Genomic DNA, 18,473 nt, shown 5'->3' on the forward strand with positions numbered 1-18,473 from the left:
ACTACGTCTGATCGATGCAATACAGCTCATAATCATCACAATTTACCAAATTAATGAAAGGATCAGGGTAATTGAAAAATTACAATTCAAGCACAAATACAATATATTTCACAAGTTTGGCATGTTACATAATTTCAGAAGGTCTCCAAAAGAGATGCAAGGAACATTTAAACAAACTTTAGATTTGAACCAATCCGAATACATTGCTAATTAATGTGGAAATGTTCCAATACAACTTGCTAGTGGTGGCCCAACTCGTTTCCCGTTAAGTGTAAAATTTATGCATAGATTTAAATGAGAAGGAATAGGAAAAATATCGCGCTTATTCAAAATTGAACCCACCAACATTTAAATGAACAATTTACATTACTCTCCTGCAAACCCACTTCAAGCAATGATAACTTACAGCACAAGGGAAACCGGAATGTCAACAATGTCCAGACGTATGTATAACAATGCCAGCTTCGATTAAAGATTCCAAATTTATACAAAAATCATAAAAGAGGGAACCAAAGTTAATGTTGCCTACAGTTTCCTTTGCCACTTTGCATTTGGTTTTCGATAACACAGGAACCCAGTCTCCAAAATAATAACAGCAGCCATGAGAAAGAAACTGCACGCTGCACGTAAGCTGGCATGTACACAAACAGAACTTGAAATAAATCCCTACTGAGAAGAGTAATTGCAGACCATACATACTGATGAAGTGTTACGTGCCATTACCTCAGTTACTGAGCACAGCCTCACAATGATGAGGCACACATTCTTCTCTCTTCGAAGTACCACTGATACTTGCACAAATCTCAGACCCAATTTACTCAGGTAAACATTGCAGCTGTGGCACACTTCTTACGCTGTGTCATTCATATCCAACCATACCAAGACGATAGTCCTCTTGAAAGCTTACACATGTCACAAGCACCCCAACTCCCACCTTCATCTAGTCCCACTGGTTGAATGTAGCCTGAGCCTGAACGGCTATTTCAAGGAGAATGCGCACAAGACAAGGACACATGTTTTGGGAGCACACTCCACATGACTACAATTCAACGCAGGGCTACAACGAGTGGAAAAAGTTAACGAATAATTTAACGGTTTGCATTTTTCAACTGGTTAGACAGCCAATCCAACCCCTCGTACAATCCATCTCCACTGGTTGCACATGTAGCTTGAATGTACCAGTTGCGATTCCTCAGTGAATGAAGTCCCAGCTTATCAGTTATTTCGGCAGCATTCATAGCATTGGGCAAATCCTACAAGAGAAGTAATGAAAATGAATGGGGACCGGGAAAATTATAAACAAATATTATTAATTTCAACAAATCGGTAAACAGATGTAGGAAACAAAAATGAGGAGCGAGAAGGTAGACAGATATACAGCTCCCACTATCATTACAAATGTGAATATGTATATCATAAGGTAATTACATACCTGCTTGTTAGCAAAGATAAGCAGGACTGCATCTCTTAGTTCATCCTCGGCGAGCATTCGCATTAATTCCTCACGAGCTTCACCAATTCTTTCACGATCATTGCTGTCTACCACGAATATAAGTCCCTAGAAAGAAATGTTTAATTATTGCCATTGCAATCAAATTAAAATATTACAGGTAAGTACTAGATCAACTCCACCCTCCTTACCTGCGTGTTCTGAAAGTAATGTCTCCATAGAGGGCGAATTTTATCTTGACCACCCACATCCCAGACGGTGAAACTAATGTTTTTATACTCAACAGTTTCAACATTAAATCCTAGAATTAAACAAATAAAATAAAAAAATACTAGATTAGGAAAAATCTGACAACCCTCCACGTCACGACTTATGAGTCATTCACCTTATTGTACGCTCAAAGAAATTTGACAGCTAGAATACTGAAACGACAATTTCATAAATAACTATGAATTTCTCATACCGATAGTAGGAATTGTTGTGACGATCTCTCCTAATTTAAGTTTGTACAAAATTGTAGTCTTTCCTGCGGCATCCAAACCGACCATAAGAATCCTCATTTCCTTCTTGCCAAAAAGGCCTTTGAATAGGTTTGCGAACATATTACCCATGGTGGTAGTTGTTTAGCCTAAAAGAAAAACAAAATATGTAACAAAAAATGACAATCCTTAACATAGCGAAACATTGACAACAGCTAAGTGCAGGCACAACATTCACCAAATTCTTGAAAGCTATGATCTCAATGCGTCATAAAACCTTAAACACTGAACCACTAATGACGGACCGACAAAATATAAGGCACAAAAAGTGTTCAGCGACTTTTAAGTATTCCGGTATAATGCCAGCGTATGCTGAGTAAATAGTAATACGTCAAATCATATATTCACCTACACTGAAACAACACGCTACAATTTCACATAACACATACGACACACTACAAACCGTCCAGATGGGCGTATAAAACACAGAAGAGCTTTAACAACCGGAACAAATGTAGCAACGCAAGGCTATGTACAGCCGAATGGAATTCATAGATATATAAAACAATCTTCACGTATTAATATCAACTTATAAATTTAAAAAATACACTGATGGTATTCTTACGTTTTCACTGGTAAGAAAAAGGTCCTCTTAAGTTGTACGAACTGAATTTCTCAGACCGATGACTCCTGTAAAAACGTCAAAATGGCGGACGTGGAAGAGAATTTGTGCACTTTGCCACGTACAGGGGTCTCTCAATTGACGTAATTGGACAGACAAAAGTCACGTGGTTAGGAGCACAAAATTTTCCGCTAGGTAGCGCTCAGGTTCGTGAGCGCAGGTTTTGGGGCGAGCTTTGAGAATGCGAGATGGCCTAGCATAGCTAAATTATTACGTATTATTTATGAAGAATTATTCCTGATTATGTATTTCTTCAGTTTTACTTATAATTCTTTTATTTTTACAAATTTCGCTATTGTTAGCATTTCCTCATCGATTGATTAGTCTTTACGGTGGCTGCCGGAAAATGTTATCGATGTGTGACCTCAACTAAGTGATTTTAAATTTCAAAGGCATTATTTTTCTCTCAGTTGCTCGTTTTTCAAAATATGAATCTCTTTTTTTTATTTTATTCTATTCTAAATATTTAGACCTATTGAAGAAATCGCCAATATTTCTTCACCTACGCGACGATAATTCTTCAAGATCAGCTTCACGAAAATCCTTTTGATAATGACTCAGTACTACTTTCCTTTGCCGTTTTTAAATAAATAATAAGTCGAATAAGTCCAATGGATTTAATGAACTAATTAATTATCGCTATGACGCCCCGATCGAGTAGCGCTAATTACGTTCATCGCGGAACGTATTAATTTATCAACCAAACGACTTGTAGTGTACGGAAATTGTCACCTGCAGCCGTTACTACTAACTTAAGGAATTCTGTCTAGATTATGAATTCCGCTGACTTCATAATAAACGAAGTATTTCGATTCAAGATTTAATTTTGAATTATTTTATTCTTCGTGTTCCCGAAAAGTGCGCGACATGTGCGCCAGAGCGCTATATCGCATAATGATTTTCATTTATTAATGTTTTCATTCTTGTGGAGGAAATTTCGCGCTACGAGAAGTAAACCATCTTCACATGCTGTCCCTCGTAACCTGATTATTAATTAATGTAGTGTCAAATTGTTTGTCGATCTTTTGTGCGATTTTTACTTCGCATTATCGCTCTGCGTTCGTGAACTTCTTATGAATGAGCTCGCTTGTTCGGTTGGACAATGCCCTCGAAGAAAAATCTGAGGACTGAGGCGAGGTAAGGCTTCCATAGTTGTTATATAATTTGCCACAAGAAAATTGATCATCAATGACAATAATTATTATTTTCATTACTCTCTCAGGAGGACTAACGATGATGAGGAGAGTGATTCAGATTTCGACATTCCTCCGAAGACGAGCAAGCGCAAAAAGCCCATCCCTGTCAAAGAAGAAAAATCCCCTTATTTTTCTAAGGGGGGAAATGGTTTAGACACAAAAGGGCAGAAATGTAACTATGTTCCCAGCAACTTGCCACCAAAAAATATAATTCATTATCTGTGTAATGCAAAGAAAAATGTGCTGCTAAACCAATACAGGGAAACGTTTCGTAGTTTAGTGATAAAAGATATTCGTAATTTCTTTGTCTACCAGTGTAATTCACCATTTTCGAGGAAGGTCAGTTGTTTAAGGTGGCATCCACAATACTCCAACGTCCTTGCCGTTGGTTCAAAAAGCGGAGATTTGTTTCTATGGAATATTGGTGACGAAGACAATAAGTTCATCCCTGGTGTGAGTTTTCAGTGTTTAACTTTGTATGTATTCTATTTGATTACCGCAGCCTATCGTAACGCCGAATAAGTAATTAAATCGTTTTCTCTAATTGGCTACAGAGTGGACCTGATGGCACGATTAAAGCAATGAAATTTGATGAGCTCAACCCTACAAGGGTATACACTGCTTCAGTCAATGGGACTGTTTGCGTCCAAGATTTTTCAGGGAGAGACTCTCAAGTTTATCTTCGGATGGACTCCTCCAGGTGATGAATTGACTGTCTTGGTTTCTCTCAAAGCATTCTATATTCAAATTAATGAGAACCATATGGTTTTTAGATTTGTCAATAATTGTAATGTGCTTTGTTAACAAGTTTCAATAATTCAGGTATCAAGATTATTATTCTGCATTGGATGTTTGTACGTCAAATCGAACTGTTGTAGTTGGTGATACAAAAGGATATGTCACAATGATGACTCTTGAGGGTCAAGAGATATGGACATCTCGATTGCATAATAAGAAAGTAGCCCACACGGAATTCAGCCCCAGGTAAAGTATTTGTCAAATTTCATTGCTTTATACTAAATGTTACAAAATTCAGGAAATAGCCGTACCATATTCCAACTGTCATGTCCTATTTTTTATTACTGTACTGTTTATGTTTAATCAATACCTAAGTCCAGTGGCTTAACTATGGGGAATGAGGGGATATATCCGAGGGGGTGGGGGGGAATTTGAGGGAGGATCTGGGATCTACAGTTCCCACCCCCTTTAAAGCCTCTTAGATATAAAAAAAGTTATTTAAAACTATTGTCTATTTTTGAACTTTAATAACAGAATCTGCTTAAAGTTAAATTTTTAGTGCCAAAATAACGAAAAATGTATATCCTGGCATGTCATTTTTCAATAATCCTGAAAAAGTAGCCTTGTGGGGGGAGTCGCCACCCCAGGCCATATCCCATTCCCCCCCAAAGCATATTCCTAGTTACGCCACTGCCTAAGCCTGGCAACATTGAAGCTGGGGTCTCTCCCCCAGAAAAAAATTTAAGATAAATGATTCAAAATATTGAGTTTTACGATCTTCTGAGGGATATTTTATTTATCCTTGCATTATTCTATAAGTTATATTAATCCAATTAAGTAAAATGGATTAAATTTAAACATTTCTCCGGGCTCTTGGGGGGGGCTATATCCCCCAATCCCCTCTCTTGATTCGCCTCTGTTCACAGCATGCATAAAGGGTGACAGTCACCTTCACTTGCATGGTCTGAGCCTATTTTTTTTCAAATGAGTAGTCAGTTTCTCCTAAGTAACTTAATTTCTCATGATTGTCCTGAAGCCTATGGTACTCCATTTATAAGTCATTGTTTTTTAATACAGTATACTCCCGATTATCTGTGCTATTGATTGTTAAAAATCTCAAAGGTAATTCCAGTGTATAAAAACAAAGGAGATAAGAACTCAATCAATAATTATAGACCCATATCTCTTCTTTCACAATTTTTCAAAATAATGGAATATGTTTACTGTACTAGGTTGGTGGAGTTTTTGGAGAAGCATCATGTAATATCCCTCTCACAGTTTGGATTTTGTAGAGGGAAGTCAACCACTCAAGCTCTCTTTTCTGCAGTTGACTTTATTGTTGATCAACTGAACAATAGTCATGTTGCCTTGGGAATTTCCTTTGACCTAACTAATGCTTTTAATTCTGTTGACCATGATTTACTTCTTAGAAAATATCACAGTATAGGTATAAGAGGTGTAGCACTCAGCTGGTTAAAATCCTATCTGTCCAACCGCCAGCAAGAAGTAGAAATATGCAAAGATGGAAAAAAATTTATCTCTGAGGTGCATAGTGTATTTACTGGAGTTCCCCAAGGTTCAATCTTGGGTCCTGTCCTCTTCCTAATTTTTGTAAATGATCTCCCTGTTACCCTGCTCAACAATGATAGTAATAAGGTAGTTTTATATGCTGATGATGTAAATTTCCTAAGTGGCCAACGAGGCTATAATAACCTAGTCGAGGTCAGCAATGAGATCATGGTAAGGATATCTCATTGGTGCTGGGACCACAAACTTAGCTTGAACAAGAATAAAACTCAGACTCTGTTCTTTTCCTCTTCATCACGAGGTCTTCACAAATTGCATTCTTGCATTAATACAGTCCTTTTCGTAATCTTCAACTGGGAGAGTGTATTAAATTTCTCGGTGTCCATATTGACCCACTTTTGAATTGGTCCTATCACATTGAGAACCTATGTAAAAAACTAAACTCTGCGTACAATTTATTGTCTATTATTGAACACACACTTAGTGTTGAAGTGCTCAAAAGTGTATATTATGCTTATTTTTATTCTTATATATCATATGGTATAATTATTTGGGGTTCATCATCCTTGTTAGATAAAATTTTTATAATCCAAAAGAAGATAGTAAGATCCATGTGTAATGCCCTATTCAGGAGCCATTGCCGACCTCTCTTTATAAAATTAGATTTGCTTAATGTGCCATCAATCTATATTTATTATACTTTGGTTTTTACTTGGGAAAATTTATCTTTGTTTAGTAAAAATGAGTCTTATCATAAACACAATACTAGACAGACATCCGATCTACATGTTGTACAGCAAAATTTTAAGGTTTCTTCTTTAGGTCCAAGAGTGATGTGCATCAAAATGTACAATGCCCTTCCTAGGCATTTAAAAAACATTGAAAAATTGTCGGCTTTCAAATATCAGCTGAGGAAGTTTCTTATGACAAAGTGTTGTTATACTGTCGATGAGTGCTTTTCGTAATGTTGAACTGCTGTGCCTATGTGTGTGATTTTTTTTCTTATCTTGACCTGTCCTATGCATTCATGTAATGTCTCCAGGAATAAAAGAAAATTAATGGAGAGAGGCGGCGCAAATAATCGGAAAACATAGATAATCCAAACTTTACTCTTATTTCCTGTAATTTTCATAATTTACTTAAATCAAACAATCCATTGTTACTTATGTACAATGTCTATTATTTTAGATTGCTTTCCGGAATCTTCAAAAGCTTTCTTTTCCCAACCACGATCTTGTTCGCGGTGATAACATGATTGTATGTACTCATATTCCTACTGCTACATGTGATACCTAGTTTCTGAAAAACCACGCACCCATGGCTGCGTGGTCTCAGATTCAGAAAAGTGGTTTGCACAAATGCTTCAAAACCATCGCGCGATGTCGGAAACTACTCTGACAGGCACCATGCCGAGTAGTCGGGTCTTGCACAAGTTGTCCGGGATTCAACTGCCGTGGGACGTGGATCCGTAACCACTGAGCTCGATCCCACACTGCGATGTTTGGAAAAAAGGAGCGTGGAACTCCCTTGTTGGCAACGGGCACGCAATAGGGTAGTTTCCTTCATCAAAGAAAACGAAAGGCATTGATGGCGATTCGTTACCCACCATTAGTGTATTCATAATACACAAATTATTTTGTTTTTGAAATACCGGTTTAGACGAATGGCAAGGGTCAAATTTTATTCTCATTTGAAAAAGGCCAGATTGGCGCCCATGCGATTCTACTCCACGTGACGTCACAGGGACCTAGTTTCTACACGAGATGATAGGAGTTATACATCGTCTGAGGTTACCAATGCATGCATGAGGCACAGAGCTCAGGGAAACATGTCTTAATAATCACCTATTAAAACTGGCTAAGGTCGGAAAGTTTTCTTCGTTTGATAAGGTATTAATAAACCTTTTTTAAGCCAAGAGCTACCAGCCAGCAAGGTACTCAGCTACCCTCTAGCATCCTGCGTCCTATCAGCGCTCAGAGCCTCGATCAAGGTCACCTCACAAGGTGGGAGGGGGAACCAGAAATGCGTCGCACGGACTTTTTCCCATCATTCCTACTTACGCGTCGCGTTTTCGCACGCTTGAAATTTTTCACTTTTCATTTAATCGCGTAAAATAGATGTCGTCATTTAAAAATCTAAAAGCGTGAAATACGTACTCCAGGAATAATAATCTTTCGATTTAGGCAATAAAAAAATAATAGGAAACCACCCTTTTATGCCATTGCGCAGTAGCTGTTATAAGAAACCAGGACTTAAGGCAAATTGTATATGCAGGCAAGTGCCTGGTTATGACTCATGCTATCTCTACTTCCACCTCCTCCACTGCTTTCACTTCCACTATTCCCTTCCTCTCCAGTTTGGCCTTGACTGGTAATGGCATAAATATGCCCGAATGTGACAAAATCTCCGGTTCCCTTGGGCCATATTTAACCGCATGTGAGGGCATGGCAATCATTGCACATTTGCTATATAAAATATACAATTGAAGATTGTAGGTAACATTTCTTTGAATTCACAAAAGATTAACCATTGAAGAATCTTCTAAAATTAATGAAGAGTTTTTTTTCCACCTCTGATCGTTGTCTACAATGCTAGAGCAGATGTCCAAGTAAACTTGTAAAATTCCTTATCAGCAAGTAGATAAAATAATTCCACTTTAAGAAGGGAATTCTAATGGAAATAATTAGCCCGGTGTAGTATTCTATTTTTTTTAAATGCAAATATCTTGGCGCTTTTGCATCCGATTTTATTTTATTTTTTTTTTTAAATGAAGATCGCAGATAACTTTGAAGGACCATGAACTCATTCACGGGTAATCCAAAACCTGGATAAACTGCCTCCAGATAATCGGGAGTCTGCTGTATCTACAAAACATAAATAATGCCACCATGATATTTCTAGGATCCTCTTTTTCACTTTTACTACTTGGCTTGAGTTTTACCTCATGAAATTTAAATGATCATCACCCAAGTAGTCTTTTGCCTTCTAATTGTATGTCTACGTATTAAAAATCATTGCACCTGTTCACTGCATGTCAGTATGTTTACCAACAGAGCTGATATCAGTGTGGCTGACTCAGTCCTGATTGGTGAATGAAGCCACCCTACCAGACCGCTCTGAGCTCAAGTGAGCTCTCTTACAAAACCAGTCTGAAATCTTGGTTCGGACTAACTGCAGCCCATCTAAGTGGTAAACGTACTTAGCTGACGTACAGTGCAGTTGCATATGGTGATACTTTTTTTTTCATCCTATGGCATATTTCTCTCTCGGTGATACTAATGATGGTTGTGCTGAATCAACAGTGACTTGCAGTTATGGCTCATTTGACATGTAGGCTTTTCTCATTTGAAAGTTATTGACCAAATAATTTTTATTACTTGGCACACCTCTTGACACACTCAAAGAGAAAACGTAACTCAAAGGATTCTACAGTTAACAGTTAATCCTCAAAATTAACAGTTGTGCAATGTATTCTTATTATCGATTAAGATGTATACACATAGGTATGACACCATTGATAAGGTATCTGTTGATGATCTTCAAGAAAATATTCAGGGTAATGAAGATTATGAACAAAGTGTGGACATAGCTGCATTCAATAAAGTTTAAGTTTTATTATCACTAAGGTTTAATATGCATATGTCAGATTTCCCTGTAAGGTTCATCACTTTGGGTTATGTTTCTGAATGCCATAAAACTGTTACCTTATTTTAAGGCAAAAATAAAAACTATGTTTTTGAAAATAAAAAAAAAAATAGAGGAAGTGGCTGATGACGTTGGGAAATTTCAATTTGAGTGGCCACCCTGTTTATTTCATGCTATTCTGTTTCTACTAATGGTTTATGTTTTTTTTTACTCTAATTTCAGAGAAAACTGGTTGCTGACAACAGCATCACTAGACCGGACAGTGAGGATGTGGGATATTCGTAACATGAAAAATTCATACCTTGAGCTGCTTCCCCATGAAAAAGCAGTCAACTCTGCCTATTTTAGGTGAACTAGTATATCTAGATTAATTTTTTCTCTCTTAGCTGTTTTAAATGGATTGCCAAATTTATTGATGCTATGTGGCTTTAAGTCAATGAAATGAATTTATTGTTTCTTATTTTATTGGTCATTAGTCTTCAATAATTTTTTATAGACTGTTAGCCTTATGGATTTCCACTGTTGGTTCCACCTAATGCAAACTGCTTTTTTGGTGCCACCTCAAAGGTGATATGAATACATTCAACTCGATATAATGCAAAGATATGTGCTGGTAACTACTTAATGTGCTACCAATGTACTACTGAAAAATGTTGATCCAGAGTAGGTGTGATGATTAGTGATTGACAATATTGATTAAGCTCTGTATCTACCTCTATTCACTGATGAGTATCTCCTCCATTCTATCAACCAAACACTATTATTGAAATACTTACTTATGACAGAAAGACTGTTAGGGACACGAAGATTCTTTTTCTCAGGTTACAATCCTAGGGTTGGTCTGCAACAGCCTTCTACTTCTCTGATCTTGGCCCCATCTTTCCCCTTCTCTCTACAATTGCATCCAAGGTCCTTTGCTTGTCCTTCAATTGTCTATTCTAGGTCTTCCTTTGTGTTTTTTATTCTTTGTACTATACCTTTAAGGACAGTTTTCACCAAGCTTTCATGCCAGAGTTTATGGCCAATTAGGTCTTCCCTCTCTTATTTAGTGTTCTAATGAGACCCCGTATTTCATCTATCCATGAGGGTGTTTCAGTCTCTCCGTTTCCTAGCTGATCGGGAGACTTGACGATGATTCTACGTCACTTACTATCGACAAAAAATCTGTGCATTTCAGACTACTTCCTATCGACTCAAGGAAGGCTTACCATTAGGATAGAAGTCGATTGGGCTAGAGGCACCGGAAAGTCATTCTGGTTGCGAATGGTGATCTGTTATGATGCTGTTTTTATTATTTTTTGGCTCCAATAAAATAATACCACTTTATTTCATGAGTGCTGATACATGTGGATGTTCTGCTAGAGTAATATAGGTGTAAGTGAATTTAATTCTCATGTAAATTAGGCAATAAATACTCAGACTCTATCACTCTCGGCGCAAGTTTGTTTGTATGTTATTTGGACGAGTAATTTGGCGAAAAGAACGTGAAACAAGTTGGAATACATGGCATAATGACTTACAAATATGTAGGTAGCATAATGCATTGGAAACATGTCTGTTGGTTTGGGAGTATAACAATTTGTCTAGTTTGATATGATTGTGTGCGTGAGTTGGCATCGTAGTTACATCAAAATTAGACATGGTTACATACCTAATTCAGTTGATTCCATAGTGTACATTAGGGCGGATCGCAAAAATCGATTTTTTTCAAATCCATCTGGCCCAATGAAAAAAAGTTGTGGGACCGATCAAAAATAAGGCCTGAAAAATTTGAGACCTGTACGTGAACCCCTGACCCTCGCTCAAATGCAATTTAGGGGGGGAGGGTCAAAATTTGAAAAATACAATATTTTATGGTCAATCCCTATAGATTTTGCCGAGTTACTGCCCTTCTAGGGCAAAAATTTCGTGCATTTTGACGTATCTGCCACCGTTTAGCCACAAAATGCCTAATTTGAGTCCGCGTCCGCTAAGAAAATATTCCAACGCCCACGCAGCGTCGCGGATACCAGTGCCGCAGGCCGATCCCTTCCCCTCCACGCTCGCTTCTCCCCCTCCCACGCCTCTAATACAGCAAAATTCATCCCGCGCATGCTGCTAGGAGGTCGTTTATCTTTGATAATATAAATCAGAAGATGGTAGAAGGTAAAAAGCGATGCGTAGTGAGACGACTTGTCTCTTATTTGGCGCCTCGGCGGCGTTAAACAAATCGATGTTACCAACTTTTAGAGAAGTTATGAAATAATTTTAGACCTGCGCACGCAGGAAAGGAGACTACGGTCTTGAAGACGCCTCTCAAGTGGCTATGAAGGTTTGGGAACTTAGGTTATGCATTTCTATTCCGGTATTGTCCGACAGCTGTGACTAAATTGATGAATAAGGGTGAAGGCCGCCGGCTTACCCTCCCCGCTCCCCTCTCGAACGCCCCAGATGCAACAAAATTCACACCAAGTGCGTCTTTCTTCGTTAGTCTTACTAATATTTGATGTATCAGCATCGTCCAGTGAGGAACAATCGCGAAGGAATTACTCAATTACCTGCTTTCCAGTCTGTATTTCTTATGTTGGTGTCATTCCTCGTCTTTTGCTGCTGTCAACAAAGTTTTGGTAAATTCTTTCGCGAATCTCTCGTCCGTATGTATAGTAAAAGGAATATTGAAATTTAAATTTGAACTTTCATCAATAGATTTTTAAATTCCACAGCGCTAAGCTCAGATATAGCCGAAGGAACCGGAGTCTCTCTCCAATATATCATCAGCCTTTATGTCGATATTGAAATCCAGCAATTAAAAATATCTCGGATTGGTCGCCAAACGCATCCTTGCAGAAACGCAAATTGGGTCTCTAGATTACCCTCCCAACGTTTATGTCGCAAATCCAAGTCAACATAGTGCAATTAGCAAAAAGACCACTGTAAGGGATGAAATACGATTTGATGCTTTCCCGGCGAATGATGTGGGTAAACTCTTTTCGGGGTTCAACAAAATTTATCCCTTAGGATGAGCCCCCAGTCGGAGCTTGAAATGTTGGCCATTAAGGAAAAGTTAACCCGGTGGGAATCCCGAGAAGAATTTACCCACACTGCAAGGGATGCTGGAATTATGCTTATAGCAAAGGGATGATGCCTCCTTTTTGGGCAGTATTCGCTTGGTACCATCATAATCAAATCCTTTTTAATTCTGTGTATCTAATTTTCACTCGGAAAGGAATCGATAATCACAGATTTTATAACTTTTGCTAATCCTCCGGAGGCTTAGCTAGAACTTCCAAAAGTGGGACCCTGTTTCTTCAACTAACACCACACATTCCCCTCTAAACTTGTATTGATAAGTCCTCTTGCCTTTTTTCATCAGACAAGAGTATAGTCTTTCATTCCAATAAAATGGAACCCTTTGATTACACCCCTCTTTTCTTATTTACAGGAATTAGCATCTTTTTCTGTATACGTAACTAATTCTGGTACACTAGCTTTGATATAGCTTACGAAGTTATGACTTTTGCGTTAGCTAAAGTTGCGGGAACGAGCATTGCTGTTGCTTGGTTCTTGCATATACCTCTATCACAGTTGGCAGACGCATTTTCCCCGAAGAAGTTCCAATTTGAGGTTATAATCCTTAATGTTTATCTCATGAGGAAAGTAGAGATACAAATCGGCTAATTTCTCGCCAGTTTAATTCTCTTCGGATGAATTGATGAAGAAAATTTTTGATACTATTTTCCCGTACAAGAATTGACGATGTCGACTCAACTTTCTCCTTTGATTCCCTTTTTCCCTCAGTTGTCGAGTTTCTTTAGGGTTCAATCCAGCAGCCATCATCTTTCTTTTCGTCAGATTGTCTCTCAAAATACTTTTCATTGGGGGAACCTTATGCTCCTCCATGCACTTACACGCAAAAATATCGCATAATTTAAAATGTTCCTTTAAAATTGTTTGAGTCTTATACTTCAATAAAACCCACTTTTGGCCTATTACGATTTTCCGTAAGTTTTAGTACTTCCTGTGGTACCGCTAAATCCAGTTAGTCACATTCATAATGGAAGAGAAGCGCGTCACCATAGTTCGCACACCTTCATAGCCACTCGAGAGGCGTCTTAATAGACCGTAGTCTCCTTTCCTGCGTGCGCAGGTCTAAAATTATTTCATCACATGTCTAAAAGTTGGTAACATCGATTTTTTTAACGCCGACGAGGCGCCAAATAAGGGACAAGTCGTCTCACTACGCATCCCTTTTTACCTTCTAGAGCGGGGAGGGTACGCCGGCGGCCTTCACCCTTATTCATCAATTTAGTCACAGCTGTCGGACAATACCGGAATAGAAATGCATAACCTAAGTTCCCAAACCTTCATAGCCACTTGAGAGGCGTCTTCAAGACCGTAGTCTCCTTTCCTGCGTGCGCAGGTCTAAAATTATTTCATAACTTCTCTAAAAGTTGGTAACATCGATTTGTTTAACGCCGCCGAGGCGCCAAATAAGAGACAAGTCGTCTCACTACGCATCGCTTTTTACCTTCTACCATCTTCTGATTTATATTATCAAAGATAAACGACCTCCTAGCAGCATGCGCGGGATGAATTTTGCTGTATTAGAGGCGTGGGAGGGGGAGAAGCGAGCGTGGAGGGGAAGGGATCGGCCTGCGGCACTGGTATCCGCGACGCTGCGTGGGCGTTGGAATATTTTCTTCGCGGACGCGGACTCAAATTAGGCATTTTGTGGCTAAACGGTGGCAGATACGTCAAAATGCACGAAATTTTTGCCCTAGAAGGGCAGTAACTCGGCAAAATCTATAGGGATTGACCATAAAATATTGTATTTTTCGAATTTTGACCCTCCCCCCCTAAATTGCATTTGAGCGAGGGTCAGGGGTTCACGTACAGGTCTCAAATTTTTCAGGCCTTATTTTTGATCGGTCCCACAACTTTTTTTCATTGGGCCAGATGGATTTGAAAAAAATCGATTTTTGCGATCCGCCCTAGTGTACATCCTACATATTCTTTTTAATGTGAAATATTAGTTCAAGCATAACGGGAACAGCTATGGTAAAAACCTATATGGAGTCATCCTCACACCATCTTGTCAGCTATAGCAGGGTTCCCACTCAACCGTAAAAACCTTAAAACTGTGAATAAGCCGTGAATTTCGTCTACCCTGAAAAAAACCTTGAAAAAGCCGTGAATTTCGCCATGAAACCTTATCTAATGTCATGGTTACATGGACTACGCTCACCTTGTTTGAATTTATGTGAATAATAAAGTAATTGTGAAAATAACGTGTTCAGCAGGTATTTGTTTTGTCTTTATATATTTATAACAAGTGCATTATACAGTGGAGCCCCGATCTATCGTTCCCGCATTCATCGTTCGCCGTTCATGGTCCCAAATAAAGTTCCATGAAGACAATGTAATTTTTTCCCGCATCCATCGTTCTCCGAAGTATCGTTTTCCCACATTGATCGTTTGAAGATCGAGGTCCCGTTGTATAATTTTCCCGCATCCATCGTTTGACGAAAATGAGACGAAATGTTTACAACGTGTTGTTTGTGGCTAATAACAACAGACACCCCCAGGAGATTGAATTACTGTAGGGAGAAGGTGAGTGCCGTGGGATAGTTACATTAGTGCATTTCCCAAGATCCTCTATCCCCCTCCTCTCAGTACTTGCCTTCCCCCTCTGAAGCTTTCCCCCTCTGAACCTCTTTCTGGAGGTCAACTGCTGCATGAATCACCTATTAGCCCAAAAGGTGTCTAGCAATGAATTTCGGCAATTGGCATTATACTTTTATTAGATTGAAATATTTGTAAAATGCACGTAATTCAAAAAAGAATGAGACCAAACAAGACGTATTTCTAATGTTATTTAAGCATTTAAAACAAGAAAATAGTTGGAAAAATACAATGTTGATTTCTGGCAAAACTCGATATCATCGTAGCTGAGCTTCTCGGCAGTTAATGTGGCATTTTTCTGAAAACAGGATATCAGGTTATCATCAGTTATAAATTTACGAGTTATACTATTAAGTCTCAGTTGTAAGAGTTACTGAGGAAGGGATATCTTCTCAAGATATTTTGTTTCTCCCTACGAGCAATCCGAATTCATCTACTCATCTGGCGCTACGATAATTAGAAAAGAATGTGAAAGTTGCCTTCTCTTTGGAACAGAAAAATTCATGGCGCAGTAATATGTTTATGCTTCACCCTCTGCAGTATGTTCTGCGTAAGACGTATGCGATAGCATCAGTTCCGAACTTCACCTCGCACGAGTGGTTCCGTACCTTCCAGGGTGGGTTGACTTCAAACTAGTGAGTATTTTTCGTGTTGGTTTATTAAAGTAAGGTTTCATTTTTTGTTTTATTTTTATCCGTCTTCAGACCATCGCCCTTCAAAAAAAAAACAAGTGAGTACTTTAAAAGATGGACTGAAAATAATTGAATATGAAGAAAAGCATCTGGGATAGAAGCGCGTGAATATTGGAGAATGCCTCGGGCTGTCCGCTAGCACATGGCGGTAGGGGTGGGGGTAGAGCAAGCTACCAGGTGAAAACAAGAAGTGGAATGAAGCCGAAGCTCAGGCGGGCATGCCGCTGACGATTAACGCAACATTGTTCACGCTTTACACATGGCCTAAATTACATGGAAAATATATTTATTAGACAGGAACATTACAAATAATTGATTAATTTTGGCCTATATGATCCATCTCACAACCAATCACTGCGCCGGCGGAAGCGGTTGTTTTAGGCATAACATGCACATTGCTCTCGTGAATACGTGTACTGGAAATGGCGTTTCATGGATTTTTACATCAGAGAGAAATCCATAATAGCAGGGTAAATGCCGAGTGGAGAGCAAACATTTTTAGTGAGGTGGCGTGTTCCTTTAGGATATTTGAAAGAGATATTATTCAAATAAACAATATGACCTAAGTGTCTTGATAAAGCACTGGTATTCCTGTAATTGGCTAAAATCTTCTATGAATCTTTTAACAAATATCATAATTACGCGCTAAAATCCTGTGTTTCCTGGGACATAGGCAACCTATCCGAACATTCCCGCATCGATCGTTTTCCCGCATTCATCGTTTTTTTCGTCCATCCATCTGAAAAACGATAGATCGAGGTTCCACTGTAATTATATGAAATCGATTTTTTGATTTATTACATTCTATAAACAATTTTAATAAATATTTTCTGCGATCTCAGAAAGATTGGGTAAGAGAAATTTGGTTACTGTGTGGTAATATCAACGTGCTCAAAAAACAATCTCTCAGCAAGGTATTAAAAAAGGACTTCCGGTGTTCAGACGGAAGAAGGTCCTAAGGGCATTCGCATATTAAAGGAGGCCATGGTATTCGGCGTCCAGGCAAGAGCGCGGTTGGGTTGGGCTTTTAGTTGGCCCTGAATTTTCCAAACTTTGACGTCATAATAGATATCACTTTTCATTGTTGCATTTACATTCACAGCGTATGTCGCGTACGTTAATTTTTAGTTAATACACGGCCAGTGATTGTCCTATTGTTGAATTATAAACGGACCATGAATTTGACGACATTGAGACCGTGAAAACCTGAAAAAAAAACGTGAAAACCTGGAAAAAAACGTAAATTTCATTATTTAGGTAGAGTGGGAACCCTGTATAGTCCATGAATTTCTTCAACCATGAGAGAAGTGTCAGTGATGCAATTGGTTAAAGCACACAATCGTGAACTGATGGTTACGTGTTGGAATCCCAAGTGAGGCAATTATTTTTTTCTCTGTTGAATTTTTGCTTGATGAAATATAATTTAGAAGGTATATTAAAAGGTGCAACAGCAGTAACTGTTTGCATTTTCATGACAAATAAAATGGTGTTATAGAAATAACCGAGTACAGTGAGTACTCGTTCTACGTCACCCCATTTAACGTCATTTTGCGATAACGTCACGAAAATTTTGAGACCGTCATTCGTTTATCGCACCTTCGCTTCGCGATAATGTCAAGGCTTTATAATTTTGCGCGAGAAGAAAACGCGAAGCGGCGGTGTTGAAGGTTGTTCGTTTTGTGGGGGGTAATACAGTCAGTCTAAACGAAGTGTAAAACGGTGTGTTTATTGTTAATTGCGATTACGGTTTTAGCAAATTTTCGGCAAAATGAATTCTTAGGTAAAAGGATTGATTTCGCGAAAAAAGTGATTTCACGGAATTTTTCCGTGTAGAACTCGGAGTTTTTGTCGTCCCTTTTTTCGCCGTGTTCACAATAATTTTGGTTCCTGTAACTGCAATGATGTTTCAGCGATGATGATGCCCAGGCGACGCTCGCCCGGGCGACCACCATAGCGAAGCTGAAAAGCAAATGCGGGAAGATACAAAAATGGAGAAGGATTTACGTCACCGCTGCTATGGTCGTCGATGAAGACAGGAACTCATATTTATGCCATAGCTTGGCATTCTCATCGTATAAAAATGCCCCAGATATGATAAGCTAAAATTTTTTCGCGTAGGAATTGTGAGGTCTAGGAGCCGATATTCACTTTTAACATTGTTTCTTATGGGATATTATGTTTCGATTAACGTCATTTCGTTTATCGTCACATTTTTCAGGAACGGCAAGTGACGTTATACGAGGACTCACTGTACGTGCAAAACAGATAACAATTTAACCACAATATTTTTGTTATTTCAACCTACATAACAAGAGCCATTGATAATAATGGACACCATTCAACCTAATTTAATCACTGTATTTCCTTCCAGCATAACTCCACTTTTGCGGGAAATTTGTAAGA

At 38.6% G+C, this 18,473-nt stretch overlaps 2 protein-coding genes across 2 annotated transcripts in view; one reads left to right on the forward strand and one right to left on the reverse strand.

Moving 5' to 3' along the window:
* Positions 1–85: 85 nt before the first annotated feature.
* LOC124158772 (ADP-ribosylation factor 1) lies at positions 86–2,679 on the reverse strand. The gene is made up of 5 exons (XM_046534077.1): positions 2,555–2,679; positions 1,914–2,078; positions 1,642–1,751; positions 1,433–1,558; positions 86–1,253 (listed from the first exon to the last, which is right to left on the reverse strand). Exons 2-5 carry the CDS (start codon positions 2,059–2,061, stop codon positions 1,089–1,091), a joined length of 549 nt encoding a protein of 182 aa, XP_046390033.1. The 5' UTR covers positions 2,062–2,078; positions 2,555–2,679; the 3' UTR covers positions 86–1,088.
* Positions 2,680–3,205: 526 nt separating this feature from the next.
* LOC124158771 (DNA damage-binding protein 2-like) overlaps positions 3,206–18,473 on the forward strand; it is a 33,353-nt gene continuing 18,085 nt past the window's right edge. The window contains exons 1-5 of the mRNA XM_046534076.1: positions 3,206–3,748; positions 3,834–4,260; positions 4,362–4,507; positions 4,630–4,791; positions 9,940–10,065. Of these exons, the coding sequence (XP_046390032.1) occupies positions 3,714–3,748; positions 3,834–4,260; positions 4,362–4,507; positions 4,630–4,791; positions 9,940–10,065 (896 nt within the window). The 5' untranslated portion in view covers positions 3,206–3,713. The remainder of the gene's footprint in view (positions 3,749–3,833; positions 4,261–4,361; positions 4,508–4,629; positions 4,792–9,939; positions 10,066–18,473) is intronic.

The sequence above is a fragment of the Ischnura elegans genome, chromosome 5, assembly GCF_921293095.1.
Source record: "Ischnura elegans chromosome 5, ioIscEleg1.1, whole genome shotgun sequence".
NCBI lineage: Eukaryota > Metazoa > Arthropoda > Insecta > Odonata > Coenagrionidae > Ischnura > Ischnura elegans.

Bases quoted from the DNA above. Each gene is read 5' to 3' on its own strand.
- LOC124158772 (XM_046534077.1), bottom strand. From the start codon at position 2,061: ATGGGTAATATGTTCGCAAACCTATTCAAAGGCCTTTTTGGCAAGAAG. The intron at 1,559-1,641 runs GTAAGGAGGGTG...ATTTCTTTCTAG, and splicing joins ATTACTTTCAGAACACGCAG to GGACTTATATTCGTGGTAGA. The intron at 1,254-1,432 runs GTATGTAATTAC...CTTCTCTTGTAG, and splicing joins TTATCTTTGCTAACAAGCAG to GATTTGCCCAATGCTATGAA.